This window comes from Cydia splendana, chromosome 9, assembly GCF_910591565.1.
Source record: "Cydia splendana chromosome 9, ilCydSple1.2, whole genome shotgun sequence".
Lineage (NCBI taxonomy): Eukaryota > Metazoa > Arthropoda > Insecta > Lepidoptera > Tortricidae > Cydia > Cydia splendana.
The window spans coordinates 15,236,577-15,258,663 of record NC_085968.1 but is presented as its reverse complement, the minus strand read 5'-3'; the positions used below and the strand labels follow the sequence as shown (position 1 = coordinate 15,258,663).

The window sequence follows — 22,087 nt, the reverse complement described above, 5'->3', positions numbered from 1 at the left end:
ATTTAAATAAAACTCCTAACAAATAGTTGTCCTAAAGTATACCGGTACTGATTATGACAATCGGAATTTTAGTAAAGTAGAAACTTTAACTTTTTGAAACTCGAGAACATTTATTTTTTACATGTTTGTCCTCTGGCGGAGTGCCCTGAATACCAGAAGTAATGATTTAGTATGAAACAACTTAAAATAAGAAACCTACTCATGGTTACAACCTACCGTCTTGATGATAAATTTAAAATATTTAAAACAATTAACAATTTGTACTATAATATATGAGGCAATTCAAATAATACTGTCTCAATTAAATCATCATCATCATCTCAGCCATCCACTGCTGAACATTGGCCTCTTTAAATACTTACTGTTTTTTATGTACCCTAATGTCACCTGTTATAGTCCTAAATAACCTACAAATTGCTCATAATCAAGTTTTCACGGCATTTATTGGAGAGAAGATTGGATCAAATCAAATAGTTGGGATTAATTCTCTCCATTTTGTACTTTTATTCGGGGACAATTTATTTCACGTTTTTGTCCTGAAAAACGTTTCTAGACGATTTGTCGTGAAATATTCGCATTTCTTTTTTCCCGCGATGTGATCATGAGTTGAGTGTCATGGAAAATTATGGTCATTTGTTATCCACTTTAGCGGCGATTACGAAATGACGTAAACTAATCCCGCCTCCTACCGAATAAATACGTAACTTTTGCTCTACAATTTATTTGGTAAAACTGCACTATTTGCTGCTCTTACGTATAATTATAATACAAATAGTTTTTTGTTTGCAGGAAATACTTCCAATGGAAATCCGTTTAGAAATTACAGCAAGGGAAACTTTAAACGCACTCAGGTACGGATCGAATAATATTATGTCTAGAATACAATACAATAATGTCATGGTTATAAAATACATATCATAAATGACTGTTATAACTTATATTTGACGACCGGTCTGGTCTAGTGGGTAGTGACCCTGCCTGTGAAGCCGATGGTCCTTCCTGGGTTCGAATCCCAGTAAGGGCATTTATTTGTGTGATGACATAGATAAGTCATGGTTGTTTTCTATGTATTTAAGTATTTATATATTATATATATCGTTGTCTGAGTACCCACAACACAAGCCTTCTTGAGCTTACTGTGGGACTTACTTAGTCAATCTGTGTAAGGATGTCCTATAATATTTATTTATTTATAATATGTATTTTTTTATTTCAGGGCTACTCTTCTGCATACTCACTGGCATACCTTTACTGTCCTTGCTGAGGAAGACATCTATTCTACTTTAAAACTGCGAAAAGATCTCTCGTCGATACTAGACACCCAACCATTGGATCCTAATTGGCTTTTTCTTCCTTCAAAGTTTTCACGACATGCTATTTTTCGGTATGTATTATTTTAATTTTTAGAATCGTTTAACGCCTGTAGTTGTATTTAACGAATACGTATTAAATCTTACGTTTTATTTGTGCAGGAGACTCGCTAAGATTTCCAGGCTGACTCGGGGCGTCGTCGTACTGATATGTGATATCCATTACGCTAAGCTTATTATGGATGAGGCTAAACGTTTTAACATGCTTGATGGTCATTTTTTTTGGTTATGGATTGACGCATCCCGAGAGATCGATGTCTTCCGCAACATCGGTAACCGAACACAGTACAGCGATACCGACAATTTAGACTTTGATAGCATAAGAGATAAGGAAGAAGCACTGACAAGCGAGGAATTCGAGCGCAGTAAACGCGGTGATGTAGACAATAATTTGTTAAAAGATATTAACGATCACGTTCCTGTGAAATACCTTGAGGAGGTTTTGAATGGAAGTTCAAATGAAGAAAATCGATTTTTAGTAAATAATAGTTCAAGAAATTCAGTTTTTCATCATTTAAGTAGGAATAAAAGTAAATCAGAAGCGCACAGTATTAACAAAAAAATATTAAATATAAGTTTTAGTCAATCGTATGAAAGTAGGCGCAATATTAGTATGGAGAGTGTAAAAAATAATAATGTAAATAACAAAGGCGTTGAAACTTCTAAAATTGAAAACAATTCTATCGAGAAGGATAAACTGTCCTTCCATGTAAGAAATAACGGTAGACGTAATAGTTATAGCAAAATGAAAAATGAATCTTTTAACAAATATGTAAATAGTATAAATAAAAATAACGTATATAATGAAATGAAAACATTATTGCAAAGAGATATAAATACAGAAGAAGATGTACATTTAAGGCATAGGTTAGCACTCACAAGTGATACTAGTGATTTCTTAATGAATCCCACGGTGCAGACCTCCACTTATAAAATAAGAGAATCTATTGAAAAGCGAGGAGAAAGAAAACTCAACAAAGAATATGACATTGATGATAGATCGGAAGTAATGAAATACAACATTACTACTATAATTGACAGTCTTCCTGTTGGCCTATTAGCTTTACATCCCCAGCCAATGAAAATCGGTAAGCAGAAAACATAAAACAATGATAATTTATACATTGCACGTTCATTTGCAATCTGTTTAAAGTGATAATGAGTGTTAAAGCATAAAGCATAATACTTCTGTTGTAGATCGTTCATTCGTCCGAGCGGCAGTGCGCATGGCGGTGGGCGCGTTGCGGCGCGTTTTGCGTGCGTGCGACGCGTGGTCGGCCCAAGCGCAGTTCCTTAGCGATGCCGCAGCCTCCTGTTGGGAGGAGCCCAGTGACGCTGCCGCCGACTTTTCTGCTGATTTCGTCAGGTAAGTGACTTATAGTCGAGCATCAACAGTAAGTAATAAGTATTACTAATAATATAAGTTTTTTGGTGTCTTAATATTTTTAAGAACTATAGAATCAGTACAGGATTTGGATAAATACATAAAATTTAACTAATGAAGGCTTTTTTTTCTTATATTGCTTTTCAAACTTGATCTTGACTTGCAAAAATAAATATAATGTATAGTACCAGAATAGTTTACCGTTAGTTTGAATTTACCAGACAATGCTCAACTTTGAACAACCATTGAAAGTTTCCGCCTTGAGTGCAAGCCACGGGTCTGCCGCGATGCCCTGAGATACAGGGCCCTCAAACGTTTCGTAAACTTTGGCCCCAAGTAAGTAGTTAGGCACCCGGGTGTTTGTTTTTGTCCACGATTAGTTAGTATGTATGTACGAACCAAGAGGTCATATTGATATTACACTTCGGCTACCTATATAAATAGCGTTCATTCAATATGCTTATTTAAGCCAGTCCGTTATATCCTTGTTCTCTTTTTGATAGAAGGATAATTCGTTTCCAATTTATTGTGAAAGCTATAAATCACTCAAATAAAGCTTATCGGCATCGGCTATAACTTTTTAAGTGACAATTATTGGAAAAGTTGACACAAAGCCCAAGTTAGGTTTAGTGAAAATGTTCTTTGTTATCCTCAAAAGTTGTGTTCAGTTAATGACCTTCTGGGAGGGAACAGGGGCCTATAGTGTTGAGACAGCAGTGAGTGATACCGTCCTTGGCCGTGATGGATCTCTCTCATTGCGGTATCTTATTAAAATACTTGCCGTAACAGGCAACTTTGCCCTCCGTAACTGTAGATTCCCACGAATAGATTGTGCGGATCATCTTGCGAACGAAATGCTTAATTTATTTTCTTATGCCGTTCCTTTTGCGTCGAGGTCCGCGTTGTTTGCGTAAGTCTTTTGATATAAATTTGACTTTTGAGTCCAGAAGAGATACTTGCCTAAAATTATGAATAACCAGCGATCCGCATTCAATTTATGCTTTATTTCGTTTTAATTTCATAGGTTTCTATACTGAAATTGTCAAGATTTGTATTTCAAAACAACTAGAACAGGCTACATCTTAAGCATATGCGTAGTAATGTGTGTTATGCGTTATCATAAATTTGGACGTTTTGAGCAGCTCTTCTTCTTTCTCGCGTTGTCCCGGCATTTTTGCCACGGCTCATGGGAGCCTGGGGTCCGCTTGGCAACTAATCCCAAGATTTGGCGTAGGCACTAGTTTTTTACGAAAGCGACTGCCATCTGACCTTCCAACCCAGAGGGTAAAACTAGGCCTTATTGGGATTAGTCCGGTTTCCTCACGATGTTTTCCTTCACCGAAAAGCGACTGGTAAATATCAAATGATATTTCGTACATAAGTTCCGAAAAACTCATTGGTACGAGTCGGGGTTTGAACCTGCGACCCCCGGATTGAAAGTCTCACGCTCTTACCGCTACGGACGTTTTGAGCAGCGGTGTGGCTAATTCGTTAAGCGAGCAAATGTAACAAGCATCCAAAATTCACGATACTTAACTAAGTGCTTGCACGATGCTTAGTTAAGCTTAGACTCAATATTGTGATAATTTCAATTCTCAACGTTTTACCACTTAACGTACAGTTTTGTGACGATGATATGCAACTTACTCGTATAAACATAATAAATATCCTCGATACATTGTAATGCTTTATTTCTAGTCATGTGTTAAACTATATTATAAAATTACTAATATGTATGTTATTTACACTAACATCAAAGTTATTCTCCATTATTCTAATCTCCGTGAATCTAAAAAACTGTCTACAGAAATGCATCTAAGTGAGTATCTACTCAGCATTTGGCAATATTGTATTAAAACATTAAAAAAGTTGACGTTTGAATGCGCTGGATTGAAACTAAGGACGATAATAGAATGGTAACAAGCGTGGCGCATCATCGTAAAAGTAAATTGACTAGCGTGTCCGAGAACGGGGCAAGATTACTTTTACGCCCTTCTATCTAAAAGGCAAGCTTGCGGTGTATATCGGGCCCGCATTACGCTACATAAAACCTTATCTCGGTGCTGGTCACACTGGCACGATTCCACACTTTGTTAAGGGTTTTGCTGCAAATGATTTTTCTTAAACCATGCATTTTGACTTAATTTTATAAGTTTTATAACGTTGTTACAATAAATAGGCTTGTGTAGCAGATATTGTTATAGTCGCACCAAGAAAAGTCTGCAGCGGATTTGATAGCCCACGCAGTGTAAGTGTTATTTATAAGGTTTACTCGGCTAATTCCGAATGTCGAAAACTGTCGGATAATTCCGAAAAGAGACTTTTATTATGATGGAATTAAGGGTGATTTTCATCTGAATTTCGGAATTATCCGACAGTTTTCGACATTCGGAATTAGCCGAGTAAACCTTACGTCATAATTTCATAGAAGTTTGACGTTTAAAATGACACTTGCACTGCGTGGGCTATCAAAATCGCTGCAGACTTTTCACGGTCTGACTCTAGGTACCTCATTCATTACGTTTGAAAAAATATTTTTTTTTTTACCTACACACTTCTTCTTCTTCTTCCTCAGCGAGTATGCGCCCACTGTTGGGCATACGCCTCTCCAAATCTCCTCCAAGCAGCCCGATTTGCTCCTTCTCTCCTCCAGAGTGAGCCTGCAATCTTTTTAATATCGTCCTCCCATCTTGTTGAAGGTCTGTGATCTGGTCTTTTTGAACGAGGCCTCCACGCTAGGACACGCTTCCATCTCCTATCCTCTCTGCGACATATGTGCCCGGCCCAGGCCCATTTCAGAGTAGCAATCCGTCGGCCGATGTCTACTACTGTAACTTTGGTCCGTCGCCGGATCTCCTCGTTTCGGATTCTATCGCAGAGAGATATACCGAGCATACTGCGCTCCATCGCTCTTTGTGCAACTTTGAGCCTCTTCATTCCGCACATCGTTAGTGTCCACGTCTCGGAAGCGTAGGTCATAGCGGGCAGTACGCACGCACTGGTTAAACACCTTGTTCTTCAGTGATTGTGGTATTTTGGCTTGAAACTCATTCTTTATCGTTCGTATTGCAACTCTCATTCTTTAGTTGACCAACGCCAGCCTACACACCACGCTGTCTAAGTCCCACTTCAGGGGTTATCATAGTATCGCCCGGTAAAAATGAAAAAATAAAGATATACCTAATTTAGCTTTGGTTGGATAATCCATACAAGCCTTGTTGAATGGATATTTTTTTATCCAACAAGGTCAATTTGTGTAAAATTGTCTTATAATATTTATATTAATTTATTTAAGGAATACATGAAATGCAAACAGCACGAAATTCTTAAATGAAACAGAATTAGGTACATATTTACATTTACTTTACGCAAGCGTTCTATCTCAAACTTTAGCGTTGTGAGTTTTCAATTAAATAATACAAGAGGCGAGGGCAACCGGTAAACTGAAATCAGAAGCGAAATTCACTGCGCAACCATGCGTCTGACATTTAAATGTATCGTTTTGTTATTTTGGATATTATGGTGGTCATATTAATCCCACCAAAAACATTCTGTAAAAAACTAGCCAAGTCTCGATGGAGCTGCTTGTTTATCTCTAAAAAGTAATGAAATCTAGACAAAGTCGTGCCAAGTCTAAGGTTCCTTACTGCGATTTCTTTATTATTATAGTTAATGTTGTGTGACTTGGCCGTTGAAGGGTACACAAGGGTACAAAACCAGGTGCTCCATGACACCATTGCACCAATCTGTCGCCAGAACCGCTACCCATTGACGATGGAAAATTGCCACTTGGAAAACGTTGATTCAATAACCAGTCAATTGTAGGCTTGATAAAGCTGCGTATTTCAATAATACTTATGTATAGGCGAGCCTGAAACAAACACTTCTTTTTGAAGCGTCAAATCGAACATCGATCTAACATAAAATAGACGTACAGACGGACTTCTATCAATGATTAGAAGTCCGTCTGTACTGGAAATAATTTTGTATACTGTATGTTTGGTGTCATGGAGCACCTGGTTTTGTACCCTTGTGTACCCTTCAACGGCCAAGTCACACAACATTAACTATAATAATAAAGAAATCGCAGTAAGGAACCTTAGACTTGGCACGACTTTGTCTAGATTTCATTACTTTTTAGAGATAAACAAGCAGCTCCATCGAGACTTGGCTAGTTTTTTACAGAATGTTTTTGGTGGGATTTCACTTCTTTTTGTAGAAACGTGGGCATATTGATTTATTTTATTAGATTTTCTTATTTGACACATTTTTTTCTTTTTAGGAGTAGTTTTTTTATTACCATATCTCTAAAGGCTCCGTCACACATGAGCGTTTTCAAAGCGCGGCGTGAGCGGGGCACGATGCGAGCGTGACGCGAGCGCGTGGCGCTCGCGATCTGCGCTTGGACGCAGCGGCCCGCCGGCGCGCTGCGCGCCCGACCCGCTTTGATCACGCCCGCGCAGTCACACACAACACAGCGCGTGTTGCGAGCGGTCACTCGATTACTGAACGTTGGACGTTGGAAAGCATGATCATGGACGTTGAATAGTTTCACGCGCGTTTTGTAGCCTGCAGCAGTATATTGCGACAATACTGCCGACTGCATTACTGCAGCAAATGTCAAATACGATGATGCTGACCGAATTTTTGATATTTACCTCAGTAATTCAGTCGGCAGTAGTGCATGCTGCAATCCTGCTGCAGTATAGCTGCCGACTGCATTACTGCCAAAAATGTCAAAGTAGATGTATTTTTAACCGCCTTAAAATAAAGGTTCTCAGTTTGACCCGTATGTATGTTTGTTCGCGATTATCTCGCGTTTGGCGAAACCGATTTTGATGCGGTTTTCAGAAAAGTGTTTGTTACATTCTGGTAAAGGTTTTATTTAGTATACATAGATCTAAGCTGATGCTGAACCCTGGTTGTACCTAGTGGAACTCAGGTTTGGTGCAACATAAGCCCACGCTATTTTGGTCATCCGTCACATCTTGATGAGCACTTGGGAGAGCAGTACCTTAGACAGAGCTGATGCTGAACCCTGGCTGTACCTAGTGGAACTCAGGTTTGGTACAACATAAGCCCACGCTATTTTGGTCATCCGTCACATCTTGATGAGCACTTGGGAGAGCAGTACCCAAGATAGAGCTGATGCTGAACCCTGGCTGTACCTAGTGGAACTCAGGTTTGGTGTAACATAGGCACACTTTGTTTTGGTTAACCGACTTGTCATCGTGTGCCTGTTGCAGAGTTCCACTAGGCGGTCATCAAGATGTAACGGATGACCAAAATAGCGTGGGGCTATGTTGCACCAAATCTAAGTTCCACTAGGTACAGCCAGGGTTCAGCATCAGCTCTATTTCAGGTACTGCTTTCCCAAGTGCTCATCAAGATGTGATGGATGACCAAACTAGCGTTGGCCTATGTTACACCAAACCTAAGTTCCAGTAGGTACAGCCAGGGTTCAGCATTAGCTCTATCTTGGGTACTGCTCTCCCAAGTGCTCATCAAGATGTGACGGATGACCAAAATAGCGTTGGCCTATGTTGCACCAAACCTGAGTTCCACTAGGTACAGCTAGCGTTCAGCATCAGCTCTATTTCAGGTACTGCTCTCCCAAGTGCTCATCAAGATGTGACGGATGACCAAAATAGCGTGGGCCTATGTTGCACCAAACCTGAGTTCCAGTAGGTACAGCCAGGGTTCAGCATCAGCTCTATCTTGGGTACTGCGTTCCCAAGTGCTCATCAAGAAGTAACGGATGACCAAAATAGCGTGGGCCTATGTTGCACCAAACCTGAGTTCCACTAGGTACAGCCAGGGTTCAGCATCAGCTCTATCTTGGGTACTGCTCTCCCAAGTGCTCATCAAGATGTGACGGATGACCAAAATAGCGTGGGCGTATGTTGCACCAAACCTGAGTTCCACTAGGTACAGCCAGGGTTCAGCATCAGCTCCATTTTGGGTACTACTCTCCCAAAGGCTCATCAAGGCGTGTCGGATGACCAAAACAGTGTGTGCATATGTTGCACCAAGCCTGAGTTCCACTAGGTACAGCCAGGGTTCAGCATCAGCTCCATCTTGGGTACTACTTTCCCAAAGGCTCATCAAGGCGTGTCGGATGACCAAAACATATGTTGCACCAAGCAAAACGTCTATGTCTGACGGAGCCTTAATACAGCTGAGACCAGCTGAGGGTTCTTCATCAGATACTTCAGACCTTCGATTGTTGACATCAAATGAGGCGGCCCACCAATTTGATTATTTTTTGTAAAGGCGGTATGTCGATCTCCAATAGTTTGGTTGGGCTCTTGTGTTTTCTAATCAGGGTCACCAGGTACTCCAGATCTTCGATTATCCTAGTTTTTATAGTTTTCCCTTTATGTGGCCATTAAACCCTAACTCTGTACCAAATTTCAGCTCTCTGAATTTATGGGAAGTACTAGTTCTATTCTGATGATCATAACTGAGTGAGTGTGTGTCATAAATGCGAAACTTTGCTTTCCCTTAACTTCGGAACTAAATGACCTACAGACTTGAAATTTTGGATTTTAAGTATGTGATTATAGCTTACTGGATGACGAAAATTTCTGCGTTCTGGTCTTATCCAGAGGTTCTCAAATAGGGACCTGAAAATGCGGCGAAATGGTTCCAGTAAAGGATGGTACGGCAGTGTTTGCTTCGCGCTCGACTTGGCGGGGGCACTGCCGTGCCCCCCGATACAATACGTTTATTATACTCGTATTGAGTAATTCGACATCACACTTTGTAATAATGAAAAATTAAAAAAAAAATACTAAATCCAAATATGTTCGAAATTGATTTCTTTGGTTTAGGTATGAGGATATTGGGTATTATTTGAGTTATATTTTACAAAAAATAATTCAACGGTATAGTATCTGGAGGAGCCCAAACTTGGTATGTTTTGAAAATTATTTGAATTGTCATTGAATATAAGTGACTGAAATGTGATATATTTTTAGAACCGGCTCCGAATGCCCTTTCATTTAATACCACACACGATTGGTTTCTGAACAAAAAATATTTTTTTTCCATACAAAAAAAAGATGACGTCAATTCACCTCTGTGAACTTGGCACCCGACCTTGACCAATTTTTTATTTATATATTTTTTCTTATAGTACAGAGGTCGTCAATTCCGTTTGTTTGTTTTGGTGCTACGGGTCAAATTGATTCAAATGGCCTAAAGATTACTCTCATGTTCTTAGTTACCTAGTGACTAGTAATAAGATATTCTTAAATAAAAATTGCACATAGTTCTAACTGAATTCCCGGACAATGGCTATGTAATATGGTCTATAAATCTTGCTACAGTTAGAGTTCACAAAATATGGCTCAGTAATATTTCCTTCTACTTAATTATAAATTCGTGTCACACTCAGACATTATACTCTGTGGGCGATTGCTCGCTATTGATTTAAAGGGGCCCACTGATTAACAGTCCGCCGAACGGTATCGGCCTGTCAGCTAGAACAAAAGTTTTGACAGTTCCGAACAACTAATAAGAGACTACAAAATTTTGCCTCGAGTAAAGGTTGTTTTTACTTGAAACGAACCAAATCTTGTTTCTAAACAATAGTTTAATACATCTAGTCACTGGCTAAATCATGCAGTTTTACTGAAAAAAGAAAAAAACATGTTTTAAAAAGGATCGGAATGCACAGTTCATTATACATTCAACGCGTCCCCCGTACATCACAGCGCGTCACGTCAAGGCTCAAATTCCCGGAATTCTTCAACTGTATTGAAATGGAAAGAAATTAATTGTAGCAGTAACGGTTAGGTTTATTTACGGTCGCGGCCTGCGGTGTTCGCGTAGTGTCATACCGACATCGACAGTGACGAGGGTGGCTCGAGCTCGAGACTACCCTGTGGTAACCGATATTTAACGCTGGAAGTACCTACTCTAAATACTCCCTACTTAAGCAAAGTCATTAACATAATCTATTTAGCCGACTTCTGAACTTGATTTTATGATTAGAACCAGCTTAGCTTGCGTAAGGTTTTAAAGTTAATAAATGTATAACCTGATCATTCATTTTCATTATAAAAATCACCACACCAGCTAGGAATAACTCTCTCTATTTTGTGAAATCGGACAAACTAATTTTATGCAGTTTGTGAGTTGTTCCCTTGCGTTGCCTACTTGATAGAATGGAACGGACTTGAGCGATGATTTCAAATGGTAGTAAAATTATTTAGTCGCATGAATACAGATAAGAACAAGTCTTTAAATTTGTAGAGGCAACTCTCGTACCTAGAAAACCTCGTAACGTATAGGATCATCCTTTCTTCCATCATTTTTATTTTAATGTTCATGTTATAGGTACTTAACTAGTTTGTGTATAAGCGCTTTTATTCGTCATATAATTCTTACCTGCTCGTTGTTGCAAAAAATACATATGAATTGATCAAAACTGTATTTCAAAAGATACCTACATCGAAGTCAATTTGACTCTATTACTCCTGATCAAATGGAAAAAAATCACACATACGTTAAATTCAAGCTAATCTTCATGTATGGATAGATTCTTATGAAAAACATTTTTCTATTATTAGACATTTTTAGCTGTTCTATTTCTTATAATAAGAAAAATCCTTCAACTTTCCGTTCTGATGTGTCCCCATTTGTCACTACCAATATCATAATGCTTTTGTATTATTCGGGTCAATGTAGGTACCTATCGAAATTGTATTGAATATGCTTATTTATCACTTTTATTGTATTTTATTTTCTCTGTAATAAAAGTGTGATATTATGGACACTTTATAAATATTTTTGCAAAATTTCTAATAAAAATAAAATGTATGATAATGTATCACTGTGTACCTATCTTGTTTTGTACCAAAAAAAAAATCACGCGTATTTGAAAATTCAAGCTCGGCTCGTCTGAATGTTCACTGTCAAATCATGTATCTTTCACAATAAAACAAGGTCGTTTTTCTTGACAAAGGTGAAGCCTTCACTGAGAAAATTCAATACGCATTTGAGCGCTGTTTGCCAACAAGTCAAAGTGGAAGACAGAACATTACTCCGGTTTTGTGGGCTTACGTTTCAAACGTAACACTCAACTCCACAATCGTAATCTTACCAAATTTGGTTTCGTGATTATAACGGTTTTCCTTAAAAGTAATTACCTACATCGTAATATATTTTATCACATAGGTAGGAAGGTTTATTTTGACATGACGGCGACAAAATAACATCAAATTTATTTATACATCACTAATGCTTTTGTAATTTTTTTAAGAGCGGTATTTTATTGGTAAAAAGGTCTCGTAAACTCCTGAAGTATGGTCTTGGAATGAAAGATTTAGGGAGTTGCTCTTGACCCCTTTAAGAGCGCTCTTACAAGAAAAGTCGAAATAATGCAAAATTGATGATACTAGTCGACGAAATTCAGGACTTTGCGCTCATTATTAGAAACAATGAGTACTTGTTCCAGTAAAAGCGTCTTCTTATCTTTATAAATATCGTTGTAAATATTAGAAAAAGGACTTATTAAATTAGTAATGATTTTTTTTCTGATGGTCGTTTCCGAAAAACCCCGTGAAGCACTGAATGGCGAGCTCTTATTTGGAAATGTTGAGAATTTTACTCTGCTAAACCTGGCTATTTTGTATTACTAATACCCTGTACTTTAGGCATATCAAACTATATTTTTCCTACATACCTTTGAGAAAGAGAAAATCAAAGTAAAACGAACTCGATTTTCTCTCCGAAACAAGTGTCAATTCCTACGAAAATCTACTTAATATCGAAGTCATTTTCATACTCAAGCAATCTGCAACGTTTGCTTATACTGTTGGTATACATTAGTGTTTATGAAATTCTACTATAATTTTTTGGCAATTTTTTGAAAACTACTCTATATTACCGATGACGCGCGCTGCGCCAGCTCAGTGCCGCGGCAGAGCTTGTAGAGGCAGGACGTGTGTCGGTCGGCTCCGCACATTTTCAACGGCGACGACGAGGTTTTTTATCATTGTGTGCGGCGGGCGCCGTGTAAAACGCTATACTGTGTGCGTGTAAACCGCAACGAGAGACTTTGATCCTAGCACTGTTTTTATAGTATTATAATTTATAATGGTACAGTTTAATAAACTACCGGACAGGATTAAAAATATTTGAAACGACCTGACATTCTATATGTATTTATTTGACTCAAGATAGTACTCAGGGTCTGATGATGGAGCCAGAAGGTGGTCACCGGTACCAATCAACCATGCAACTAAACCACTTCGTGTTTAGGCTCGTTTTATTCATCTCAACAAGATCTTTGACACAAGATAGTACTCAGGGTCTGATGATGGAGCCGGAAGGTGGTCACCGGTACCAATCAACCATGCAACTAAACCACTTCGTGTTTGGGCTCGTTTGATTCGGCTCAACAAGATCTTTGACTTAAGATAGTACTCAGGGTCTGATGATGGAGCCGGGAGGTGGTCACCAGTACCAATCAACAATGCAACTAAACCACTTCGTGTTTAGGCTCGTTTTATTCGTCTCAACAAGATCTTTGACTTAAGATAGTACTCAGGGTCTGATGATGGAGCCGGAAGGTGGTCACCGGTACCAATCAACCATGCAACTAAACCACTTCGTGTTTGGGCTCGTTTGATTCGTCTCAACAAGATCTTTGGCACAAGATAATACTCAGGGTCTGATGATGGAGCCGGAAGGTGGTCACCGGTACCAATCAACCATGCAACTAAACCACTTCGTGTTTAGGCTCGTTTGATTCGTCTCAACAAGATCTTTGACACAAGATAGTACTCAGGGTCTGATGATGGAGCCGGCAGGTGGTCACCGGTACCAATCAACCATGCCACTAAACCACTTCGTGTTTAGGCTCGTTTTATTCGTTTCTATAAGATATTTGACACAAGATAGTACTCAGGGTCTGATGTTGGAGCCGGAAGGTGGTCACCGGTACCAATCAACCATGCAACTAAACCACTTCGTGTTTAGGCTCGTTTGATTCGTCTCAACAAGACCTTAGACACAAGATAGTACTCAGGATCTGATGATGGAGCTGGAAGGTGGCCACGGGTACCAGTCTACCATGTAACTGAACCACTTCGTGTTTGGGCTCGTTTGATTTGTCGCAACAAGATCTTTGACACAAGGTAGTACTGAGGGTCTGATGATGGATCCGGAAGGTGGTCACCGGTACCAATCAACCATGCAACTAAACCACTTCGTGTTTGGCTTCGTTCGATTCGTCGCAACAAGATCTTTGACACAAGTTAGTACTCAGGGTCTGATGATGGAGCTGGACTGTGGCCACGGGTACCAGTCTACCATGTAACTGAACCACTTCGTGTTTGGGCTCGTTTGATTCCTCGCAATAAGATGTTTGAGACAAGATACTACTCAGGGTCTGATGATGGAGCTGATGATGATTGACAGGTACCCGTCGCCACCTTCGCGCTCCATCATCAGACCCTGAGTACTACCTTGTGTCAAAGATCTTGTTGAGATGAATAAAACGTGCCTAAACACGAAATGGTTTAGTTGCATGGTTGATTGGTACCGGTGACCACCTTCCGGCTCCAACATCAGACCCTGAGTACTATCTTGTGTCAAAGATCTTGTTGAAACGAATAAAACGAGCCTAAACACGAAGTGGTTTAGTTGCATGGTTGATTGGTACCGGTCACCACCTTCCAGCTCCATCATCAGACTCTGAGTATCACCTAGTGTCAAAGATCTTGTTGAGACGAATCAAACGATCCTAAACACGATGTGGTTTAGTTGCATGGTTGATTGGTAATGGTACCTTCCAGCTCCATCATCAGACCCTGAGTACTGTCTTGTCTCAAAGATCTTGTTGAGACGAATCAAACGAGCCCAAACACGAAGTTGTTTAGTTACATGATAGACTGGTACCCGTGGCCACCTTCCAGCTCCATCATCAGACCCTGTGTATCTTCAGTGTCAAAGATCTTGTTGAGACGAATCAAACGAGCCTAATCATGTTACTACATGGTTGATTGGTATCCGTGACCACCTTAATCATCATCAGATCCTCAGTACCAGTTCGTTTTTAAACCCTCGTTGATACAAACTTTACAACCTATAGGTACCAAATGCAATGACGAAACATGTAAATAAGCGAGTAGGTACCTATAATTTCTTTCGAGTAATATACCTTCATAAGTACGAGTATGGGGCTATTCATAAATTACGTCGTTTCAAATGGGACGAGTGGGGGGGGGGGGGGTCTGGACATCGGATGATGGTAACATGACGTAGGAGGAAACAGATTCATCCGAAGCTTGATTTTTGGATGATTTGAGGGGGGGGGGGGGGTCAAAAATCGTCAAAAATAGATGACGTAATTTATGAACAGCCCCTATGTACATTTGCACTGCATTTAGTATTTTCGTACTTACCAAATAACAGTTTTAGAACTTTAAAAGTTAAGTACAGTTAGTGTTGTTATGGTTGATTTCAATATGCTTCGCGAAGGATCAAGAATGTTTAATCCATCATTGTAGTGCGAGTGTGGTAGAAGGGATCGGCGTACTGAGCTCGCACGGCCTGCCGCAGCGCGTAAAATACCTAAACTCGCTCAACGCCGAAATGTAATAGCGCTCTTAATAGTGGCACCGAGAGGCACGGTCTTCAAAGCGTTATTCAATAAAATACGTGATCGGCGTGCGTTTGTATTCCGGCTCCACCGTATAAACGCTGAATATTTATTCCATGATGATGGATCGGTACTGTGATCGCTTTTGAATTGGTTTGATCAGGAAAACACGATCGCTATAATATGTTACACAACGAGGGCCGCAAAAATATGTGACGCGCAAAGAATTTTGATTATTTAAATGAAACCCAATCAAAACACAGCAACACAATCCGAAATCAACGTAAAGTCGCTATCAGATGTATCGGATCTGCCAAGATACTCAAAAATATTTGAAAAGGGACTTATATTTAGAGGCTGTGTACAGATATTTGCTAACACCAAGGTCACTCCGATATATCTGATAGCGACTAAGCAATACAAGTATTGTATTTTAGTACACTTAAATTACCTTAAAAAAAAAAACAATTTCAGATACACACAGTTACTCAGCGGTACTTACTTAGGTACTTATATGTTGCTTAATTTACTATAGGTAAATAAAAGCATTTTCGCATTCTTGCCAGAATGTAAAAAAATGTTCTTTTTACGGTGATAAACGAGAAAGGTACGCGCCGTCGTACTTATATGTTTACTGCAGTAACTTGAGTAACTTAAGTTGTAAAAAATTACTTGCCAGATTGTGATCGCGCGTTCCGGACGTGTGACTAATGGCGCTCGCCGTCCTTACTGGCACTTAAATTAGTTGCCAACTTCGCGTCTATCTAAACAATTTTTAAACGAGAAACTTTTCAGTTTAACTGCATTTCTGATTCAGGATAAACTTGACGGAGACTTGTTTCTTGAGAATTGTGTTTCAAGGATTTTTTTTAGAAATATTCTGGTGAGGAACGGGGTGTGTGGGTTTATTGGCAAATAGGAACTTTTTAACTTTATTGTCATCGGTTACTCATGAAATAAGACTACGTAAATGGATTAAGTATATATGTTGTTACTAGCTCTAAACCTTGTTAATATTTTGGATGTACTTATACCAATTTTTTGAGTTTTTTGTAAATTTTTTGATGTGGGTAGTTTTGCACAATGGAATTTTGACAGAGGTGAATATATTATTTCTCAGTCCGTATGTGTCTGTAAAGGGTTCGGATCGTTGGGATGTATTTTAAATTCATTATACGCGATATAATCCGTTTAAATAGTTTTTAGGGTTCCGTACCCAAAGGGTAAAACGGGACCCTATTACTAAGACTCCGCTGTCCGTCCGTCTGTCACCAGGCTGTATCTCACGAACCGTGCTAGCTATCACGGTTCGTGGGATACAGCCTGGTGACAGACAGTTGAAATTTTCACAGATGATGTATTTCTGTTGCCTCTATAACAACAAATACTAAAAAGTACGGAACCCACGGTGGGCGAGTCCGACTCGCACTTGTCCGGTTTTTTATATTTCATTCTAGAATCCGGCTATCCATTGTATGATTTTTTATATTTTATATTAATCTATAAATTGTAAAAAAAAAACTATTTTAGCATCAAACTCTAAAATTTAATTTTTAGTTTTAATTGAATGATTTCAAGTCTTCAACTTGTATAAATAAAACAATTATTTTATTCACATCTTACAAACCGTCTGTCCTCACGCATCGTTATAACGTCCGCTAAATTTTACCTTATCGTTTTGTTTTTTTATATTGGAGTCTACTCTAAGAACAAGAGCGAAAAAGTTCCGAGCACTCGCCGCTACTGTTGTTTACCTACTTTTTGCTTGCAAACATTTGCCCCGAAGCGAGATCTAGATCTAATCCTCATATGCTAGAAAATCCACACACAAAAACAGATAGAATTTAGTTCATCGGTGAAAATTTCAATTGTCTAGCTATCACGGTTCACGGTTCATGAGATACAGCCTGGTGATAGACAAACGGACGGGGTACGGACCCAAAGGGCAAAAACGGGACCCTATTACTAAGACTCCACTGTCCATCTGCCTGTCACCAGGCTGTTTCTCATGAACTGTGGTAATAGCTAGCTAATATGTAACAGTTAAAATTTTCACAGATGATGTATTTCTGTTGCCGCTAAAAATCGACTTTAGTTTTATTTATTTATAGTTGTAGCAATGGATTGTTTCATTGTTATGTTGGGCCAAATCCAAGTCAATCACATTATCATGAATCGGGCGGGAGTGCACGGCGGCTCGTTGGCGGGCGGCCAGGCTGCAAGCTGATTCCACAAAATGATGGCCCCCGTTGACATGACTTGACGCCAGCATTCGGAGACCCTTCAGAAATTGTGCAACTTGGCGATTCACTAGGTCGGCGAAGTGGAAAAATCGGCACCCTGGCAGGTTTTAACAAACCTGACGAGGCGGAAATAATAAACGATTGAACTGATTGATCGTCTCATCATTAGACAAGATGGCTTTGACGTTCATTTTATCCCTTTTAATTTTGATCACATTGATTAGCAGTTGGTAGTATTAGGAATTAAAAAAAAAACAAATAAAACTATTAGAACAAATTAAAGTACTTTAAGCCCTCGGGAAAATTGCATAGACTGGAAAAATTCGACCTATGCCGCCGTGACTTGGGTGGCCGAGGGACAGGCACCTGCCGCGATAGCAGAGAACGCTGGTTTGATTCCAGCCCTGATGGGCACTGGAGGCTTTGGTCACTTTTTCTTAGTACGTATATGACATTTATTACAGTTCATAAATAGAAAATTGAAAATTTATACAAACTAGTTATGTGATTGAATATATATAATCTTGACACGTTTTTCTTTTCTAATTAGTTAATATATTACATACTACGTGTATGTGAGGTGTGCAATAAAGAGTATTGTATTGTATTGTATTGTATTGTATTGTATATTTTATTTATGAATTACTTGCATATTAATCTTTACTTTCGTTCATTAGTTGTATTTATATCTAATTCATTACCGTTATTTCAATAGACTCGTCTGTCTTCTTCGTGTTTCTACTTTGTTCAATCTTTGGCTTCCTTTACGGCGGTCAGAATGAAAAAACTAGAAATCCGCGGCGTGATTTTCTCTCCTCAACTTTGTCTTTCAAAGCCTATCATGGTTGGCGGGATTTCAACACGAAATATCACTAAAGTTGAGATACTTTCGGAGACTAAAACTTTTAATTAAAACGCATTTCTATCAATCGTCACATTTTGATGTCCGCCGTTTAGTTGGCCGCCCGTTTAGGTTAAATCAAACCTTCGCATTCTAAAAGTTAATCTAAAATAAACTATAACCCAAAGTCACAAACAATAATAAACAGTATTATATCAACCTAATCATAATTCGTATCATATTAACGTAAGAAATGTTTAAAAATAAATAAGACTTATTTTTTATTGGTTGAAAATATTTCATTCATTGCTTAATAAACAGTGATCGTTAATTTTCCAGCAATTTTGGTGCAGCATTGTTGGTTAAACGCATATGTATGCCCTTATAATTAATATGTAATTAGGGTTAATAACAATAATATTAACCTTAACCAATCCTCTCCCTAGAAAAAAATTGAAGAAAATCCTTTATTTTTACTAAGCTGCACCAAAATTGCTGGAAAATTAACGATCACTGTTAATAAATCTAGGTATTATTGAATAAGGCGCCGTCATAATGTTTTACTTATTGATACATCCGCATGGAAATTAAGTGCAAGCGGGATCGACCGTAGGCTCGGATATTGCACGTTCATATGTACTCCCGCGGAGCCCAGAATTATGTTTAGTATGCCGACGATGTTGAGGCTATATTTCGTGACACACCTGGCCAATTTGCTCTACGAATTTTATTGTGACAATGGTTTGCTTTGAATATTAAAAGCTATAACAGCGAAAGTATTTCCGTAAACATTCCAAAACTCAGATTTTGTTAATCATTATAAAACACAGAACAGTAAATATAAAGGCTTAAATAATTTAAAGGGTAACATGATAACCCCTTCGTTTTTAGTTTTTTATAAAATGTTATTATCTTAAGCGAAAATGAGACAAGCGGCTTTATTTACCCAGAGCCCGCTCAATCCCTCGGTCGCTTAACTATTACACAACTAAGTAACTTTGCAGGAAAATTTCAAGATTAAATCTGCGTGTAAGTTTGTGGTGTCGAGAAAATACCACAGATATTGGCAAGATCTATTAAGTTAATATGAAGTACCTATTTTAATGAGATACCTATACAATATAATTAATAACAGCACCTACCTACCTACTTTTTTCTTAATTTATTTTATATTGAGGTGGCTCGCTTTTGGGAGGCAATTAGTGCGAGGTTTAATAAAATATGCAGAAGTATTCGGAATGTGAGCAATACAATATACGCAAAATACATTTAATAATTAATTTTGTACTTAATTAGTAGCAACAAATTGAACCAGTTACCAAACACGAATTTAAAACCAAATTAACAATAAATGTACTTATATTTTATAAGTAAAAGATGATAAAATGGAATCGTATTGTTATTCAGACTTACGGCCTTACGTCAAGAATTAGGTCTAGATACGATACGAAGACGTTAGAAGTAACTAGATTATCTGAGTAGGTACTTATAATGAAATTGAAATGCCTTCATTTTGCATAAAATAGTTCAATTACCTACTTAAAATACTGAAATATTTCCATACCCCTAAGCAGTGTTGGCCGAAAGTTAATGCGAATTGAAAATGTTGGCCATTAACCATTATAAATTGAACCTTAAACCGTAACGGACGATTACAGTTTACGATTCAATTTATAATGGTTAAATGCCAGCATTTTAAATTTTTCATTAACTTTCGGCCAACACTGCCCCTAAGGTTTTACAGGGTCTTGATATTATGGAACGCATGTTCTTCAAACCTTCTCTAAGATAGGGTTTTATTAAATTAAATTCGGTTGAATACTTTTAACGACTTTTAGGCGGACAAAGTCACGGGTAGACTCTACCTGTAACATACCTTGTAAAATAATGCTAATACTGGAATAACAAGTTACCAGACAAACATTCCAAATGGTCTAAAACTCGTTTGGTCTAAAACTCGTTTGCCTAAGCGTTACTAAAAGCTAAGTTACATAGAATTTGCGAAGTTGTAAACTTAGGACTTGTTTGCCGGAGTTAAGGCTAACTAGCGAGCGGCTCTACAAGGTATCCCAAAACTTAATAAAATTCTAGTAGTACAATTTATACTTTGTATATAAAATGAAAAAACGGCAATTTCTTGTGGAATTGGTAGCGCGTTGGACCGGCAAGCCATTGATGTCGGTTCAAATCCACGTTGAGTTAATCATAGTTCATCTTCTCCCCCCACTCCCTTCTTACCACTCTGTTCGAGTCTCATTGTTTACCTTAAAACTATCTAATTAAATAATTATTGTTTGTCCACAGAGAAACCCGGATTACATCAGCAGCGGCACTTGCCGGAGGCACTGAGCGACCAGAAACCGCGTTGACGTCTTCATTTACTTTTTTCAACTTGGTGCCCGGACCCACAGGGGGTAATGTTTGGAGACAAGTAGGCCATATTCACGGGCGCATGGTGAGGCTCCACACCATCGTGTGGCCCGGTGGTCGGCTTGTCGCGCATGGTCAATCCGCGGGCGCCCGCACCATATACCGCATCGTCACCGCCTTAGCACCACCATTCGTAATGGAAGGAGAACTAGACGAAGACGGTCAATGCCTAAGAGGACTCCCCTGCCATCGACCACAAACTTCTGATAAAGACAATCTCACTCTTGCTTTTAATGACCTGGAAAAGGAGGATGATGACCATCACCCTACAGATTTTTTCTTTCCTACACCCAAACCAACGAATCTTCCGAAAATGGCTACCCACTGTTGCTATGGACTAGCGATGGATTTATTAGAAAATATTGCCCAGGAATTAGAATTTGATTTTCATTTATATCTAGTCGAAGATGGACTTTATGGATCTCGAAAACTAGTGAGATCTTTTAGTAAACTGCATGAGTTTACAAACTTTTTGAATGATGAGCCCATGTTTACTATGTCAGAACACCTTAATTATCGAGCCCAGTTTCGAAATGGCTTCAAAGCCAATAGTAAAGAGCAATACAGTGAGCCGAATTATGATGATAATATAGACGAAGAGAGCCAGAAATGGAATGGAATTGTCGGAGATTTAGTATCGGGATCCGCCCACATGTCTTTCGCGGCACTCAGCGTGTCTGCAGCACGCGCGGAAGTGATTGACTTCAGTCAACCTTATTTTTATAGTGGCATATCACTTTTAGCAGCTCCTAACCAAAAGGCCGATATACCCTTGTTAGCGTTTCTATTGCCATTTTCAACTGAATTATGGATTGCCATATTTTTGTCCCTAAATGTGACCGCCATCGCGGTAGCTATTTACGAGTGGCTGTCACCGTTTGGTTTAAATCCTTGGGGCCGACAGAGGTCAAAGAACTTTAGCCTTTCTAGCGCGCTATGGGTGATGTGGGGTCTTTTATGTGGACATTTAGTAGCATTTAAAGCTCCTAAGAGTTGGCCTAATAAGTTCCTTATAAATGTCTGGGGTGGCTTTTCTGTGATATTCGTTGCCAGTTACACTGCCAATATTGCCGCTCTTATAGCAGGATTATTTTTTCACAACGCTGTTGATGACTACCAAGGACGGAATAACGTATGTAACATACACTTACATTATGTATTAATGTATTAATTTTGATAACATAAATATGTGAACATTCGTTTCAG

At 38.8% G+C, this 22,087-nt stretch overlaps 1 protein-coding gene across 2 annotated transcripts in view; it reads left to right on the top strand.

Moving 5' to 3' along the window:
- The window catches only part of LOC134793632 (uncharacterized), a 76,375-nt gene that overhangs the window by 39,822 nt on the left and 14,466 nt on the right, over positions 1-22,087 (top strand). For both annotated transcript variants that reach the window (XM_063765256.1, XM_063765255.1), the window contains exons 3-7: positions 790-851; positions 1,217-1,384; positions 1,473-2,458; positions 2,568-2,736; positions 20,756-22,013. In XM_063765256.1, the coding sequence (XP_063621326.1) occupies positions 790-851; positions 1,217-1,384; positions 1,473-2,458; positions 2,568-2,736; positions 20,756-22,013 (2,643 nt within the window). The remainder of the gene's footprint in view (positions 1-789; positions 852-1,216; positions 1,385-1,472; positions 2,459-2,567; positions 2,737-20,755; positions 22,014-22,087) is intronic.